Genomic DNA, 18,963 nt, shown 5'->3' with positions numbered 1-18,963 from the left:
TGGCGAGAAACAGTACTGCACAGTGGGGAAGAACATGAGTTTTCAGTCAAACTGCCTGCATACCAATCCCAGTCCTCCTCCTTTACTGAGGTAAAGTTGCCACACCCATTCTAGGTCTCGAGTTCCTTCTCTGTAAAATGGGGATGATAATAATGGTACCCACCTCATAGGGTTGTCATGATATTAGGTGATGTTAACATAATTACAGAGCTTAGCACACTGTCCGACACATGATAATTTCTCGGTGAATGTCAGCTGTCTTCACGGTTAACATGCAGGAATTAAGAGGCACTGAAGATTTTTACTTGCAATTGCATTAGTTTGCAGTGGCCACCCCTGCAAAGTACCACAAATTGGGTGGCTTAAGACAACAGAAATTTATTCTCTTACAGTTTTGGGGTGGAAGTTGAAAATTAAGGTGTTATCAGGGCTATACTTCTGAAGGCTCTAGGGGAGGGTCCCTCCTGGCCCCTTCCAGGTTCCGGTGGCCCAGGCCCAGGTGGCTTGGGGCTGCACCACTTCAATCTCTGCCTCTGTCTTCATGTGGACTTCTCCCAGTGTGACTGTGTGTCTGTGTCCTAACCTCTCCTTGTAGGGACACTCTCATTGGATTTAAGGCCACCCCAATCCAGTAGGACCTCGCCTTAATTACATCTGCAAAGACCATGTTTCCAAACAAGGTCACCTTCTAAGGTTCTGGGTGGACATGAATTTGGGGGAGGTGGACACTATTTAACCACTACAGCATTTAATTACAAAAATTAAACAAAGAAATTGTTGTAGCCTCTATAGGTCTGTGATTTTGCCTCTTGCTTAAAAACACAGAGAAGGTACTGAGAGAATTTGCTTCTAATTATGTTGCTAATTTCTGGCTAGAAATAAAAATGAGGTTGATAGTCGTAACATTTTCCAGTGTTTTGGGGTTTGACTAGCGAAGAAGAAATGGGCCTAATGAGCAAAAACTATCATTGGCATGGCCAGGCAACTAGCCATTTGGTCCCCAGTGTAGGTCCCCACTAATCCTGGGGATGACACACCAGACCCACAGCTGAGCCTTCCACACAGGCCAGGGTGTTGCTCTGTTTCTAGAGGCTTCCTCAGCCTCAGCCAATGGGCTGCTAAGGAATTCTGCGGTTGAATGGAGCTGTGTCAGCTGAGTTAATCGCCGCTGGGCAGTGGGCCTGTGAAAAGATGGGCCACCACGGGCTTCTCCGGACCGATGATGTGACTGGCTCTATGTTCTGGTCAGAGGTTTCCAGGCTGCCCTTGTATTCCTTGCAAAACATGAACTCCCCCAGCCAGCGTGCCTATTAATATGCAGGGAGCCCTGGGAGAGCTAACGCCTGAGCTGGTGATCAAATCTTTATAGATTCATTTGAAGAAAGGCACTGGGAACCTCCTTGATGAGAGGCTAGAGGAAGGCAGAAAGATGTTTCTCGCGTATATAGATTTGCTGGCAGGGGATCGTGAGTCAAGGTGCATCCTCTACGAAGCAAAAGAGAGTCATCAGGTGGGACCTGCGTGAGTCCAGCCCTGTCCCCCTGAGCTTAATGAAGTGGCAGCACATGGTACTTTGATTTACAAATGCAACCATATATTCATTCGAGAGAGAGAAACAGGGGAAGTAGGTAGGGAGTATGGAAGGATAGAGACAGAGATAGATGTTGAGATAGTGTGTGCTCCTGGGGTGTGGGGGACGGAGACTGAGAGAGAGTCGGGGAAGGAGACAGATGGAGATGGAGGCAGTGAGGACAGAGAGAGGGAAGAGGGAAAGAAACGAGGGAGGGCAGGAAAAGAGAGAGAGATCGAAACAGAGAATTTAGATAGTGTGTGCCACCATCCCCCTGATGACCTAATACCAGGGGAAACGCCTGGCTGATTTGCTCCCTTGGGCTACACTGGGTCCTTGCCTGTCCTAGTGTGTGCCTTGCACGTGGCTGAGTGTGATGCAAATGTCTTAAGGTTTTTATTTTCATACAATTTGGCCCCAACATGGCAATCCCTCCTCCAGGGCTCGCATGAAGGATGAAAAATTGAGCTCTGTTAAATGCAGAGAGATGGAATTTTCCAGGCTAATTTAATTTTATGCAATTTTCACCTGAGACGCTACTCCATTCCAGATAGTATGGTCAGGTGGTATAGGATCTCTGGTTCATAACTAGACATCTTCTAAACAGAGACAGTTGAACCTTGAATGCCAGGGGTAAGAACTCTGCCTCTTAGTACTGTTCTTCCCCAAAAGAGGAACAAATGAGGAAGCCAGAGGTAATACGCTATTGTATAAAGAGTAGAAAATATAGTAAAAGAGAAATGAAAGTAAATACTGGTGTTTTTACCTCCCCTAGAAATGATGGCAGTCAATATTTTGGTGCATTTTCTCATAGTTTGCTTTCCTCGTGTGTATGCGTGTGCGTGTGTGTGTGTGTTCCACACGCATGTGTCTGATTTTGTGTAATCAAGGTGTCCCTGGTATAGCGGGACCTGCTTCATTCACTTAGCAAAATGTCGTGAACACTTTCCACATCTACAAGCACAGACCTGTACGTACTATTGATAGGACGGCACACGAAGGATTTTCACAAACTCATTCTTTGGCAGATGACGTGGCCGCTTTTTCTAAGAGGCTGGTTTTTTTGGGTGCAGCCCCGCTATGAGGGTGTGGTCACAGGAGACCCTAGGAGGGTTTCTACCTAGAACAGAGGGGGCACCTGGCTGGAGGCCTCACTGGGCACATCCCTGGCCCAGGAAGGAGCTTGCAGACGAAGCTTTCCTGGACAGCTTCGGGATTCCTTTCAACCAGAACTACCATCATTCTCCCCAAGTCAAGAGGATACTTATGTGGACTCAGAGGGATGCCCACAAATACTTTCCCAATATGTTTTGCAGTTTTTATTTTTTTTTTTTTGTTAAAGCCACAGATTGAGTCAAATGTAAACTCATCCAGGTAAACAGATATTTAGAGAATATTTAGGTGACTTTTGTGTAAACTCTTTGAAATAATGTCATGGGAAACACACAAGCTTCATTTAACTTTATCTCTAACATTGGCCAAGCTGAAGGATATAGACCCCTGCCTTTCTATTTGTGAATATTGCCCATTAACCCCCGGAAGCTTTGTATGAGCCACTATGTTTAACCCAACTCTACAGGGATCATGATTTTCTTTAGATTGGACCTTCTGTAGTGGAATCTCTCAAGCATTAGGACTGACTTGATTGCATTCAGACATCTCTCTGGCAATGGAATGACTGCATTACATGAGCATCGCACACAATGAATGGTAATTGTGAGACTGTCATTTCTACAAGTGCAAAATTAATGTGTTCTGCAAACCCATCCCATTGTGTGCCACAGGAAAATCCTGGAACCATGTTGTTCCGAGCAGAAAAAAGCCCTGTAATAGGGCCGTTAATGTGGTACGGTATTATTCAGCAATGGTGTTCCTTTCCACCTCTGTTGTTGTCTCACGCTCATTCTTCAAGCCCTGCCTGACCTCATTTGTATGCTCATATTGCAGCCTGGCCAGACAGTAGCCTGGATGTACAGAGAATGTTATGGAACAATTCCTCCTTCTGTGCGGCATCTTGTGTGAATAATGTCAGCATAAACCACTCTCCATGTATTCATGAGAGTATGAATAGGCTACTTACGTAAAGCTGCTTATTAAGAGATATACCAGCCATTTACACAAACTTTACCCAAATACTATACATTCATTGAGAAAGAAAAGAGTGATTTACATGCATGTCAGTGGTAGCTTAGGAAAAGCCCTGCTCTGCTGCGCTCCATCCCTCTTGTTTACATATGGGAAATGAAGCCACGGACCAGTTGAGTGCATCTCTCCCAGTCACGTGGGATCACAGGGTGGATCTTGAATGACAACATGCATATGCATTGGGCTCCCGTAGTCTGCTGATTGGCTCTGCAGAATTTTTTAGGGATTAAAGGACTCATCTGAGCCTGAAAGGATGAACTAGTAACAGGTGCTCTAAGCCAGCTGATTAGATGTGGAATCTCACTACGCCTGCCGTTGGGCTAAGGCCGAGGACCACTCAGAGAGGCATCCTGTATAAGGACAGTAATAATGATAGCAACAATAACTGGCCAGACAGGTTTCCCTGTGAGCCCGGCTCGAGCCCAGTCTCTCGACAGCAACTAGGGGCAGGGTGGGCGTCTGGACTGCTGGGCTCCCCTGATGGATTCATGGAGCGCTCCATCAATCTGCGAGCATGCTGACTCCTCCTGGCCTCCCTTAGTGGGAGGGTCAGGCCTGAGTCCCCTTTCAGAGGCCCCTTACGTTGTCACTCATATCAAGGTGTGACGTGGCTATTTGCTCTGGAATATTCTAGTCAGTGCACAGTCTGCTGGGATTTGGGTGAAATTCCACACACACACACACACACACACACACACACACCCAGAGCTTCTCTCATCTTAGTGAATGACAGAGCTCAGGGGATGATTTAGGAGACTTCCTACCTAAGGTGGGAGTGAATTCTGAACACCTTAGTCTCAGAACAGAGCACACGGGGGACAGGTGCAGAATCACGGCATAGATGACTTGGGCGTAAAGAGAGGTGTGAGAACGCCACGGAAACGGGCTCTGCCTTACCTTTGTTGCAAAATGTGCCATCGTAGGCCGTGTGGGAGCAGTCACAGGAGTAGCCGTGGTATTTCTCTAGACACCTGCCTCCGTTCTCACAGTTGGCCCCGTAGCTGGTGCAGTGGCCCGAGCACCCGGATTTGAACCCGGACGTGACCTTCGCTCTTTCCTCCAGGTCCAGCGTCACGCCGTTCATCCTCAGGGAGCGGATGCAGCCAAGGAAGCCCTGCTGGCCCCCGGCGCCACCTGTGAATGACAGAAAGCACGGGGCTCTGCTGTGGTCCCCGGGCCTGTTCATTGCACCCGGACCCGTGGTGGCAGGGGAGGAGGCCGCGAAGTGCCACCAGCACTCTCGCTTTTGAGCGGGCCCTGCCTCATAGAAAAGCTTGAAGCTTTCCCCCCTTTGGCCATAATGTCTAATTAAAAGAGGCTGTCTTCGGAGAAGCCATACATTTGCTACCGAAATAAAAATGTTTGGAGATCCACAAAAATTATGTACGCTGTTTTGGAAGTCTAATCTGGTTTCCTAAAGAAGTTTATATAAATCTCTAGGTTTTTGTTGTTGTTGTTGTTTAATCCCATGGCATTCACTTCCATAGCATCAAAGCTATGGGATAGTGGCCAGCCACTATCCCATAGCATTTGATCAAAGCTATGGGATAGTGGCTGGCAGAAGAAGCTATTAAAAGCCTATTGACCACTCCATTTGAAGCTATTGAAAGAAATATACAAAGGCAGAGAAACATGAATATATTAGCATAGTTAACAAGTCAATTAGTTGGAAAGCATAAATCCATTTGAAATGTGATTGTACATCCCAGTTCTTATCTTAGGAAATACTTCACTTTGAAGTTCACATGAAGGGTTCCTGGGCGTCTCGTCCAGGGTGGGCAGAAGTTGGAATTGATAATTTTACACAGAAGTCAGCCACACCACATGGATTACCAGCTCAGGTTAGATTTTACTGCTTTTTGCCTAAATGCCATTGCAAGACATACAGCACAACGAGCAAGTTCTCTGTGATTTTTCTAAGTTACAGAGTTAGAGGTTCATGAGCATGAAAATATTAAAATATTCCTAGCAAATTTCACAGAAAGATTCATTGGAGCATTATATCACAAGTGAATTTAATTATCTCTGTAATAATCTTGGCTATGACCTTTTTAAGCAGCTGGTACGGAAGGACGAACTCAAGTTTATATACATGTCTGTGTGTTAGGGTAACAAAATTTTCTGGAAATTAAATGTGTGGTCGTTAAAATTATTAAAAGAAATAACTGCTGGGGATTTAGCAAAAAATACTGTGAATAAAAGTTACTTTTTTATGAGGGCTATGTAGTAGGTACTCCACTAAGCACCTTACCTAAATGTTATTCACCCGATTCTCACAACAGCCTGGCGAGGAGGCATTATTATAATTACCCTCATTGTACAGATGAGGAGGCTGAGGCTCGGGGAAGCTCTGAGGTTTGTGCAAGGAGTCGTAGCTCCAAAGTGGCGAAGTTGTGCTAGTTCCTATTTTCAAGTGTATGGTGTTAAACTCTGTCCTGTGTTGACTTCAGGGTCAGGGCCTCCATCGATGCACATGTTTCTGAGATAGAGGTCTGGATGTCTTTAAAAATGGAGTGGTCAATAGGTTTGTCAGTGTTTGGGTGAGACCCGTAGCTGGGGATGGATTCTGATCACTTATTCGGGTCCGTTGAGAAAAAGCACACAATGGAGCAGACTCATCAGACAGGGCTGGTGGATCAAAGGCTCTAGTCGCAGAGATGCATTCATTTGCTTATGTGTGTAAGTCCTCAGCTGTGAAATGGCAGCTGTTATCTTTATAAACCCAAGCCTTGCATTCTCTCGTGGAGTCGTACATAGGTTTGAATGATGATTCTCCAGGGATTATTATTTATTATCAAATAAAATAATTGCATAGAGGATTAATTGAAGGGAGTCCAGTGCCCTTTTTGATCAAAGCTATGGGATAGTGGCTGGCAGAAGAAGCTATTAAAAACAACCACTTTGAAGGATTTCCCATTCTGCAGTCTGCTCGTCAGCTCAGCTTCGTACACCTCTGTGCTGAAGAGCATTTGGGCCTTTGCTATGATTTGGAAGAATTTCAAACCATTAGTCACTCTTTGTGTGTTAAAATTTCAATTTGGCGTCTATCATTTTAGTGACTATGGCTTTTGCTCTTGCAATAAGGACTTTCCAAAGGGCCTTCTGTTCAATAAACCCCCAGCCCTTCATATTTTTGTCACTAGTCAATTAAAACAATTATATCCTACCAAAATACGCTGAAATTTTTAAATCATTGTTTTTAGATATCTCCCGCTCCCTCTTTTTCCCTATTACAAATATAATAGTTTCTCATTGTGGAAACCATAAACACACTGATAAGCAAAATGAAAAAGAATCTCTTAACGCTACGCAGATATAACTACTTTTACTTTCAGCAAACAGCTTTTTCTACTTTTTCTACCAGATTTTATTTATTTATTTGACAGAGAGAGTACAAGCAGGGGGTGCAGCAGGTCGGGGGGAGAGGGAGAAGCAGACTCCCCGCTGAGCAGGGAGCCCAACGACCTGGGGCCCTATCCCAGGACCTCAGCATCATGACCTGAGCCGAAGGCAGATGCTTAATGACTGAGCTACCCAGGCGCCCCTGAAGAAGAGATTTTTAAAAGACTAAGTAAAGGTTAATAAGACAAAAAACCTGAAGATTTTAAAAGGTCCAACTGGCAGAGCAAATAAATCGAGGTTAGATCATATTTTTACTATATCGTTAAGGCAAACAGATATTTGTATGCACTTCACTATTTATGTATATAGGCCTCATTCTACAAGGGGTTAGAGGGGGTAGATTTTTCTGCCTGTCTTTGATTCTTTCTGGTCTTGGTCTTCCTGAGGCTCTACACCTCTCAGTCTTCCTTCCTGCCTCTGGGTCTGTGTATCTCTCCCCGCCAGCACTGTTTGGCTGTTCAGGGTTAGTTGTGTGGCTTTCCTCAAGGCCCTTCATCTCCCTCAGCATCAGGCTTTCCTATCCATATAAAGGGGGTTTCAACTAGATTCTGTCTCCGGTTCCTTCCAGCTCTAAATTAGTCTGGTTCAAGATGTACAACCTCTCCCTCTGTGCTTACGTGTCTCCGTCTCTATATTTCAGTAAATTACTCTCAATTTCTCCTAAATCTACTTCTCTGCACTGTTGCCTGACCCTCCCTCCTCCCCTCCTTCTGTTAATTGACCATAAAATATGACTGTGGTCTAATTTTTAGTTGTTGCATTCATTAAATAAAGTTTTGTACTCCCTTTTCTTAATTTATAAAGCAGGTAAATGGCATTTCATTTCTCTCTCTCTATAAAAGAAAACGAAATAAACTATGCTCTTTTCTTGCTGAGATGGCCTCTGATTTATTAAATGGGTCAGTGAGCTGGAAAGTACTTTTTACTGATTTAGTCGATAGGAAGAAAAATCTTTTGTCCTGAAAATGGTCATTATATGTTATGCAAAAGACGTTAATGCACTAGAACCGGTGATAATTACTTGAGTTCAACTCATGTGCTCTATAGGAATCCTTCTTGGTGACAAATGTCACAAGTTTAAATTGTAGGTCTGCAAGCAAAAATGCTGCTTCACCTTTGCTAATTAAAAAATCAACACATTGTCATTGGAGAGAGTCCCCTGCCATGCAGGGCTCCACACACATTAGTCAGACCCGTGATAATTATCCAAGGTGAGATGTGGGTTTCATTTGTAAATCATTTTTCATGGGAAATGCTCTTCAAGTATTGCAATTAAAGATTAATTATGGGAAGGCTGTATCTACCCATGATGAATAATACAACCACCGAATGCACAGAAGATTGGGGCAAAAGAATCAGGTATTAAATTAAACAAAACAAGTGAAAATAATGATCAAGAGGACTCCTAAAACATACAGCGTCCTCAAACTCAGAGCTTAGTCATTTTCTAAGGAGCTAAGTGGGATTCCAGACCACCTTTGCCCAGACAGACTGGCCATTCATTCACCACAGAAAGGAATCACACCAAAGCTTACACATGTGAAATCTAATGCATCCTTTCAGTAATTATTTATTTCATGTCTGTTATGAGCCAGACCTTGTCTAGACGTTCAGAAGGTCTTTAGAGAGTCTTTGCCCGTGTACAGCTTATATTCTTGCAGAGGAGAAGGGAGAATTTAATAATAAACTCAATAAGCAGGTGAAGTCCATCCTGTGTTACAAGGTTATGTGCACTATGAGAAGAAGTCAGGTGGGGTTAAGTGGACTCAGGAATGGGAGCGGTGTGGGGGCGGTCATAGGATAGATCCCACTGAAAGGCTGATGGGAAGAGTATCCAAGAGCATATCCCTGGGAAGAGGGCTTCAGGATAAAGAGGCAAGGGGGAGCTGCCTGCAGGTCAGGGAGGCAGGTGGGAGGGGAAGGAGGAGTAAGATGGGGAGTTGCTGCAAGGTGCTCAGAAACGCAAAGCCACTGACCAGTTCATGTGTGCCAGGTGCTGGGAAAGGCGGAGCTAAAAAGACAGAGGAGACCTACTTCTTGCCTGCATGTTAATGCAAATGTACTAACAGTACACTATGGTGCTAGGCGCAGTGTGACTCACGAGAGGCAGCGAACAGGGGTGAGGAACGCATGAGCGGTGGTCACAAAGATCTACTTTTGTATATTGGCTTTGCTGCTCACCACCTGAGTGATCATCCCAGCTCCTCTCGGGCCTCAGTCTGTGTGTGAAATTAGCACAAAAATATGCACCTTGCGGGGTCATATTAATAACAGGTGGTAATACATCTCTTTGCGGTAATGCTCAGTTAATGGTAGCTGCCATTATTGCTATTATTTGTTATCAACAAAATTCTACAGAAGTACAGACTTGGAATCAATTAAGTATGACTGAGATGAGTGTACTTGTGTCCCCGAGGTATCATGAGTGTTAGGGAATGCACTGTGCTGCCCCCAAATTCCTCTGTTGAAGACTAACCCCCAGTGTGACCGTATACCAAGCCTTTAAAGAGGTAATTGAGGTTAAATGAAGTCCTGAGGGTGGGCTCTAATGTAATAGGACTGGTGTTCTTCATAAGAGGAAGAGACACCAGGGATGTGGGCACACAGAAAAATGGCCGTGTGAGGTCACAGCGAGAAGCAGCAGTCTACAAGGCTAGGAGTGTGGCCTCAGGAGAAACCAACCCTGGCATCTTGATCATGGACTTCTGGCTTCCAGAACTGTGAGAAGTCAATTTCTGTTGGTGGTATTTTGTGATGGGAGCCTGAGCAGGCTAATACAAGGAGTGAAGGGTTGACACTGAGCGTGGGCTGGAACAGGCCTGCCTGAGTCAATGCCTTTTTTAACTGCACTCTTTGCCTGGAAGGTATGGGATTAGGATGGCTGTTTTCTCTTTCTCGTCTGCTGTATGGGACCGTATCTGGATTTGGGGAGCTACAAGCTGGCTTGAAGGCCCTGAACCTCTGATGGTATAAAAAACTGGTGGGTATAAAAAACATGACTCATCTGTGTCCAGGTGACCCACGCAGACCATTCCTGGCCTGTGCAGGTGAGCGGGCAAACACAACGATGTGCTTGGGTAGGCTGGGCCTCCCTAGCTGTAGATGCTGAACTTGCTGTATCTCCTGTTCTATATGTTACCATGATCTTTTAGGTCTTGACTGTCAACCTGAACCCATAAAAAAACACCCCTGCAGTACAGGTGTGTAAAATAAAACCCCATTATCTGGTTAAGATGAGAACCTCAGAATGGCGAAGATTTTTCAGTAGTGGAGGGTTGGATCACATTATTCGGTGCAGCTGAATGACTGACAAGTACTGATCAGGAATGCCTATGTCAGCTAGATATTGCAGGGCATATATGAAAAAGCTTTTACATACTCAGAGAGCTGGGGTCTGGAGAATTGCTTTCTCAGATAATGCTCATGAGTACTCATTCATAACTTCATTCAATAGAACAGATTTTTTTTAAAAGTTCATTATCACTGCATGGATTTTCTTATATGTCCTCAGAGCAAAGGACATACAGAATCTGTGAATCCAAACTATTGAAACTAGAAGTAGACTTCAAAATAGAGGCTGAGGTAATACTGGGTTTCTGATAGCGCAGAACACTCCTATGCGTCTGAACGTGAATTGCTCTGTGATGGGGATTCTGGAGGCCATGGTGGCAGGGCAAGCATAATAAATTACTAGCTATTTCAGAAGCTAGTATTAACTGAATACTAGCTGCACCAGGGATTGTTCCAAACTTTATATGTTCTAACTCTGAGAGATAATTATTATCTTCCCTTTACAGGTGAAGAAGAGTGGACCAAGAGAGTGGATTTGCCCAGTGTTCCACAGCCAGGAAGTGGCCACTGGCCATAATTCCCTCCCAGGCTATCAGGCTATTAAACTTACACTCTCGCTACAGCTGCCATCTTGATTTTCAGGGCTTGCATCATTGAGACTCTTCTCTGACATATAATATGTTTCTAGGCATTGCTGTGCTTAAAGTGGAAAATGCCGACAGAATGATTAATATCTGAGCTAAGTCATTCACCCTTGGCAGAATTCTGTCCCTGGAGCCGTAAGGATGGCTGTTCAGAGACAGGAATACATATGCCCAAACTGACCTTGAGGTCAACAGAGAGGAGACACTTCTTTGATGCTATTATTGAAATGATATTATTTCTTGGTGCAAAAGCTTAACTGCAACTTTACAATCAAAGCAGTTACCGGGCTTAGCCCTGCATGGTGGGTGGTTGGTCATCCCCTAGATCTGGTGAGACGGTGCTGCTTCAGAGGGTGGCTCTCTGCAGTGAGTCTCACGGTTCCAAGTCCCTTACAAAAGTGGAGGCAGAGAGAGAAGACAGTGCTAAGCCACCACATCCTAGCCTGATCCAAACGTTAAAGTATAAACAGTCCCTTAGCAGATTTCACCGCAAACCCAAATTTCAAATCCATCAGCTGGGAATTCTGTCTAAATATTTCTTTTACAAATATCTGTATGTTATTGTTCTTATTATGTGTCCCACTGGTGACTCCTGCTCATCTTTGGAGCAAAATAAACATCTTCTTTCTGTTGATTTTAACATATCCTGTGTTCTCTCTCTGCCACACCACACACACACACACACACACACACACCTGTGTTCTCTCTCTGCCACACACACACACACACACACACACACACACACACACACACACCACACGAGGTCAGGAACCTGACCCAGGCTGATTCACCTATTTCTCTGTCTTCATTATCGGTCTTCAAGTCTTTATTATATAACAGCCAGATCCAGTCTCCTTCATCTAGAGTCAAGAACCCCCAGTGCTGCTTCTACCTGTCACCTCATTCTCCCACTCTCAGCCTGCAGACTCAAAACAAGCCATTGCAGATGTTAGTCCCAGGTCAAGGCTGGATTTATGGAGCTGGGAGGGATCAGCATGGCTCTGATCACCAGCCTTGCAGGATGTAGGGGCTTTCCAAGACACTAGGGTGGAGGAAAAGAGGAGGAGCTTGGGGATGGAGAGGGAGGGGAAGAGAGGAGGTAGCAGAGAGGCTAGGAACGGAATATGGTGCGTTTTGAGGTCAGGATTGCAAGGAGGGCATAGTTATGAATGTTAAATAATACCAGGATGTCAAGGAAAACAGGTAAACAGCGAAAGGCTATATGATCTGATTATTTTGGTGTAGCAGCGAGGGAACACATAGGGGGAGAGCAGCTTTAGTGAGTAAAGATACACCACTGGTTTAAGACTCAATTACAGCAGAAGCTGGGTGTCCCTGTCTGGCTGGGAGGGAGGCATTTTGAAGTCGTGTGTGGGGACACGAGAGACACCTGGAGGTAGGAACAGGAAGGGGTTGAGGCGGATGGCAGTTGCTACTAGCAGTTCCACACCGTGAGATGAGAGTTTTCTCCTCACCCTTAACTCTCCTTGAGGAGCACAGCCCAGGGCATGAGCATTAGCTTCTCCCCTCAGGCAGACAAGAGAGGAGAATGCATTTTGTAATCTCAAGGGAAGGAACAGGAGCTTGTAGGGAAAAGTGGCAAGGCCTCTGAGGAAAGCCAACACGACAGAGGAAGGACTCCTGTGTCAGGAGGGGTGGAACTGAGGGGAGCAGGCCCACAGGACTCAACATAATTGACATCTTCATTACTGGGCTGACATGAAACAGCGGCAAGATTAGCCTAATGATTCCTCCATGGTATTGGAAACATGGGGTGATGACAAACTATGATGAAGAAGGATTGGTTGGAGATGTTGAGAATTAAAAAACTATAATTGTTGAAATAAAGATTTCCAAGGATGGGTTGAAGAACAGACCAGATAGAGCAGAAGAACATTTTAGGGGGTTGAAATATTGGGTCAGTAAACCCTCCCCAAAGGTGACAGGAAAGACTAAAGAGGTTCCATAAGAGACTCTTAATCTCAGGAGACAAACTGAAGGTTGCTGGAGTGGAGAGGGGTGGGAGGGATGGGATGGCTGGGTGATGGACATTGGGGACAGTATGTGCTATGGTGAGCACTATGAATTGTGTAAGACTGTTGAATCATAGACCTGTACCCCTGAAACAAATAATACATTGTATGTTAAAAAAAAAAAGAATGAAGGAAAAGTTAAGAACTAAAGTTAGTAACTTCATAAGAAGAGAGTAACTCAGGGGAAGGAACTATTTGAAGAAATAATGACTCAGAATATTCTAGAATAAATATTAGACTTTAGAATGAAGAGGCTCCTAAAATACTAAACAGAGTAGACCAAGAAAAAACCTCACACCTATACCTATGCTGTGATTCTTAACCCGAGGCCCCAAATTTCAGGTGTTCATCTACGGGAGTCTGGAGGCTGGAGAACGGGATGGGAAACACCTTCCGAGTTCAAAACTTTCACTAGTCTCTAAATGAAATTTAGCATTTTCTTCAATTAGGACCATAGGGAAAATCGCAGCAGGATTAGCAGTATCTGTGTCACTGCTGCTGATAGAAAATCATAGATGTATTCCTATTATAGTTACAGATTTTTTGAAGCATCATTTATGGTCATGATGAACTTGAACTCAAGGTAGTTATTAGACCTGATGCTAGCCAGGTCTTGTTATTTATAGCACTTGTATCACTATTGTATCATTAATTTGCTGTTTTAAATGTTTGATAACTTTATTTCAATATATTTGGTTTCTTTTGTAACTTGGCATATTTTATGTTATTCATATAAAACATCATTCTGAGAAGAGGGACACAGGCTTTAGCAGACCAGCCCCCAAAAGGCTAGGGGTGCTGCATTACAGTTAAGAAACACTAAAGGAGAAGAAAGAGAAGTTCAGTAATAAGGATGTAACTTGTGTCTAACTTCTCAATAGCAACGCTGCCAATAAAAGACAGTCTCTTGAGAGCGTTGACTTAAATATGGCGACCAGTGAAGATATTTGTAAACATGTGAGTCTTGGAAGAATTCACCTATGCAGTCTTTCTTAGACAAAATTGCCCTCGAGTAAAAGGGGAAATGAATCCAACAGGTAATAAGATATGGGAAATAAGAGTAGGTAAAGAGAAAAACTTAGTAAATACAATTAAAATAAGTACGCAATTAAAACTATAAATGCTATCACCACAGCAGGCCGTCAGGTGGGGAAGGAGGTCAGAGTGTTCTTGTTTTTTGTCTCATTCAGAACGGAGATACTGATTTGTTTTTGTGGATGACAGAGAAAAAAAGCGTAAGTATGAGTCTTATAAGTTAGGGACAGCCACCAGAGGAATGAGAGTATAAATGTGTAACTTTCAAATCAGTAGAGTAATGGTTCAGTTCAATCAATGTAAAGTAGATGGGGGTGAGTGGGCGGCAAACAAGTAAACAAAACACAGTAAATCGAAAACGTAGGTAAGATGCAGAAATCGTCCCTGAAATAACCCTCGTTACAATAAATGAAGAACAAGACAGAGATTCTCAAATTAGATTTTTACGAGACTCAGCATTAGGATATCTGAGATACTTTTAAATAAAAGGGTGCAAACACCTGTACAAAGCACCAGAAAAATATTAATTACAACAGGGACACTGCAGTAGTTTGAAAAACAGAGATAAAGCTGTGGGATGGAAAACATCATAAGGAATAAAGATACAATACATCGAAAAGGTCATGGACACATTTAACTAGCCAAATGGCCTCAAATTATACAGAGCTCCCTATGATAGGTTATTGACAGAAATAGAGAATTCAACCAATTAAGCTTGAAGTTTACACTCAGAAACTGAGGAGGTAAGCAGTACTTGCTGAAATTAAGTATGTATATACCCTAGGATTCAGTAATTCTCCTGGACACACACACACACACACACACACACACACACAGAGGAGGAACCCTCGAACAACAGGGAGACGTGCATAAACATTCACGGAATGGTGTGGTAGCACAGTTTGGGGAATTCAGGTATTCATCTTTAGGGGACGGAATAAATAAAGTGTCGGCACACACATAATGGAACACTATACACACAGAATTCACAGAGCTATACAAATACATCTTAAAAACATAGGCTGAGCGAAAGAGTAAGAAACAGGCGAGATCTGTAGTACAATGTCATTTGTATAAATTATGACACGTGAAAGGCAATACTACAAAGTTTCCAGAACGTACATATATTTTGAACAGATATATAGAGAGTGGGGCTGGGAGGCCATACATAAAATACACTTGAGTGGGTGCCAGCGATGGGGAGAGAATGGAGTTGAGAATTGGGAAGAAAGATGAAACCTAAGAAAGTGAAATTAAAATGAACGAGGAACACCACCAGGATGTGACAACGGGACCAGGAGGTGAAGAATGGGGCCTGAGCGATCCTGCCCAGCAGGACCGCGACAGCGGGGCTGATGGAGGAAGGGAGGGGAGAATGAAGCATCAAAGGGGCAACTGTGCTGGCTCAGGCTAGTGAACTGGGGTGTTGTCTCGCATCCTCAGGGAATCATGGGGGGGTGGGCAGTGGGGCTGCGAGCGCCCATCCCTTCCCCAATATTTGTGTCATGATACTAATCTCTTTTATTACAATCTTTTTCTGTGTGACAGTTGCCATTTATTCTCATGAACTTTAGTTCAGTCCTTAATGAAAGAATCAAAAATGTATATGTGAAATGGCAAATCTGTTGAAAAAAATCTTCCACGCCGATGGCAAACCAGGTGCCTTTACATTAAAACAGCTTCACTGGATCAGACCGCGCCAGGGGTCATGAGAAAACTGGGATGAAGACCACAGAGTCCCTGAAGAGGCACATGAACTATTGTACACAGAAGGTGAACAACTGGATTGGCTCTTTTCTTAGGTCCGAAATCTCTCTAAACGCGTCCACACACACCTCTGCCTGAGGAAAGTGGCTCAGCACCTGGAAAACAGGCTGTTAACTGGCTACCTTGTGAAGTTCCAGAAGAGGTTAAGAGTATACTGTCCATCTGCTTACGTTGGGAGTGTAAGAAAACAAGGTAAAAATAGTGGCTATCACAACTTACTTAAAATGTTAAAACTCTAACTGTAGAATCGAGAGCTGGGATTGTAAAAGCTAATTAAGATTTGCCCACTAAAGGGCCAGGGTAGGAAAATATATGATGGCTGCTTGTGTGTGACTTCACCTGTGGTGGGGCGGGGCAGAGGCTGTTCTACTGAGAGGAGCAGAGACTCAGACGTGGCCTGGAGGCAGAGCTTGGTGGAAGGTGTGGTTGGATTAAGACAAGAGTAAGTGTCGGTGATCCTCATGGTGAGCAGCTGTGAGGGCCCATGGAGCAGCTTCTGTGTTCTATTTGCCCTTTTGCTTCGTAGACAGTTTGTTGATTTCATCCAGTGATATTTATACGAGATCTTACCTAGCAAATCATTTTATTTTTATTATTTTTACCCACGGCTGTGGTTTCCAACCACGCCATGATGCCTTCTCTCTGGCTGGGGGAGAACCAGGGGACTGGTTATGAGGGTCAAGGGAGAACCTCTTTGCATCAGGGTCCTAGCTAGCATCTCAGCTACTGCCAGACAGGCAAGGCCTCCACTTGAAAGAAGGAGAATGAAAACTATATTTAGGGCCTACACTGCTCTGAGATACTATCTTTCATAATATTCTGAGACTCTGTCTCCTCTCTCTCTCTTTTTTGTTTTTCCTGGCTTCTGTCATCCTTGATTTCAGTCTGTGGTACCTAGTGAAAAAGGTACTTCCAAAGATGGCAACATGACTATTAACTCAGAGAAGTAACAAACACTATACCATTCACTTACTCAGCAAATATTCACTGGGCACCCACTGCAGCATTATTCTAGGTCTCTGTTGTCATGTAGCCTATCTTCTAGGGCAAGGACACAAAAAGAAATGAAAATATCACAAGTTCTGAGGAGAATGTAAAATGGGAAGTGACTGGTGACGTCAGGTTGAGTGGTCGGAGAAGGCCTCCCTGAGAAGGTAGCTGAAGCTGAGGCATGAAGGACAAGAAGGAGCTGGCCTCTTCGGTGTCTGCGGAGGTATTTTAGGCAGAAGGAACAGCCAGTGCAAATGCTCTAGAGCAGGAATAAGCTTGGTGTGTCCATGGCACATACCCAAACTGTGCAGAACAGCTAGGAGACTTGCTGCAACGGTCCAAGCAAGAAACAACCGTGGCTTTGACTCGGGTAGGACTCGTGGTAATGGAGAGCAGTGAACCCATCTCAGGGACAGTCTAGAGGTAGAGTCACAAGACTTACTACTGATGGGCAGTGATGAGGGAAAGAGAAGAATCAAGGGTAATTCCAAATTTGGGGCTCAAGCAAAAATGGGTAGGTGGTGATGTCATTTACTGAGATGGGAAGTTTGGGGGAAGAACAGGTTTGGGGTAGGCATTAAGAGCCTGCCATGTTTTCTCTGAGATGCCCATTAGACATCCAAGCTGAGATGCTAAGTAGACAGTTGGATCAATGGACGCAGAATTCCTGAGAGAAGTGAAGCCTGGAGATTTTGATTTAAGAGCCATTGGTCCAGAGATAGTATTGGATGCCACTGGACTGGATAAGATCACCTGGGGAAATGGATGGGTGGAGAAGAGAGGAAGGTTCTATGACGCTTCAACATCTAGGCCATGGAGAGGAAGAGAACTCACAGGAGAGACTAAGTCATGGCAAGCAAAAGGCGGGAGGAAAAGCAGGTGAGCACTGCCATGGAACCCAAGAGAAGAAAGTATCTCATGAAGGACAGTGGGTGGGATGCTGCCGGTGAAACCTTGCCCTGTAGGGTTAATGAAGTTGAAAGTAGCAAAAAGTTTCAAGCTTGTTTTTCAGAGAACTGTTTCCTCCTCATCAGTTGCCGCGTCTTTCAGTCCCCACTAACAAACCTACTAGCTGTCTCTGCAGAAACCCTGGACTCACGGTCAGGCAATATGGTTCCAGCCTGCAAACAAGCAAAGCCCTGCTTTCCTTACCTGAGATAATGAGCCCAAGACCCTGTCCCATTTATACTGGCTCTTGGAGCATGCTCATAGCTCCTTCTCTTTGTCCTAAGATTACCTCTTGATATTGTTAGAGTTGGCAATTAGTTAGGTTCTAACAGGATACCTGGAGGCCAGCTATGGGGAAAGTCAGAAGCCTGTCCTGGCAGCACCTCCACAAGGAGCCAGATCAAACCAGGCAGGTCAAAGATGGCGGGTGCCATGACTGGAAACCCCTGACCAAATCAGGAAGAAAAAGCACAAAACTGTTGCCAAGAAATCCCCACCCCAAGTAATGAATATTCCACTCCCTAGTTAACAGCTGTCAATAAAAGACAGAAACCCAAGGCGCCCAGCTCTCTCCTTGGAGCTCTCCTGCTCTCACATCTTGGGAGCATACTTTCACTTTACTAAACTTTCCCACTTGTGTTGCTGGTCTGCTGTGTTGGGTGTCTGTCCCTGAATTCTTTCTTGTGAAAAGACCAAGAGCCTTTGGTGACATCTTTGGGATGGTCTGGGGCAAGGCCTCAGGGCTCGGGGTCTTCCCAGTTCACCAGGCAAGAGTCAGGGGCTGAATTTTGCCTCATTCTTTCTTTCTTTCTTTCTTTCTTTAAGATTTTATATATTTATTTGTCAGAGAGAGAGAGCAAGAGAGCACAAGCAGGGGGAGAGCAGACAGAGGGAGCAGGCTCCCCGCTGAGCAAGGAGCCCGATGTGGGACTCGATCGCAGGACCCTGGGATCACGACCCCAGCCGAAGGCAGACACCCAACCGACTGAGCCTCCCAGGCATCCTGCCTCATTCTGATGTTAAGTCTCCACCCCATGCTGAACACAGGATGTATGTTACATGTATGTCACTCAGTGTACATGCCCCATCTTTCCTCATGAATAGTCCTAAATTGCCCTGCCCTTTCCATCAATGTGTG

At 44.5% G+C, this 18,963-nt stretch overlaps 1 protein-coding gene across 1 annotated transcript in view; it reads right to left on the bottom strand.

Annotated features, from left to right (window-relative positions):
• CNTNAP2 (contactin associated protein 2) overlaps positions 1-18,963 on the bottom strand; it is a 1,879,707-nt gene that overhangs the window by 188,983 nt on the left and 1,671,761 nt on the right. Inside the window, exon 18 of the mRNA XM_078059689.1 lies at positions 4,613-4,849. Within this exon, the coding sequence (XP_077915815.1) occupies positions 4,613-4,849 (237 nt within the window). The remainder of the gene's footprint in view (positions 1-4,612; positions 4,850-18,963) is intronic.

Source organism: Halichoerus grypus, chromosome 12 (genome assembly GCF_964656455.1).
Source record: "Halichoerus grypus chromosome 12, mHalGry1.hap1.1, whole genome shotgun sequence".
Classification (NCBI taxonomy): Eukaryota; Metazoa; Chordata; class Mammalia; order Carnivora; family Phocidae; genus Halichoerus; species Halichoerus grypus.
This window is presented reverse-complemented; position numbering and strand designations above follow the sequence as displayed.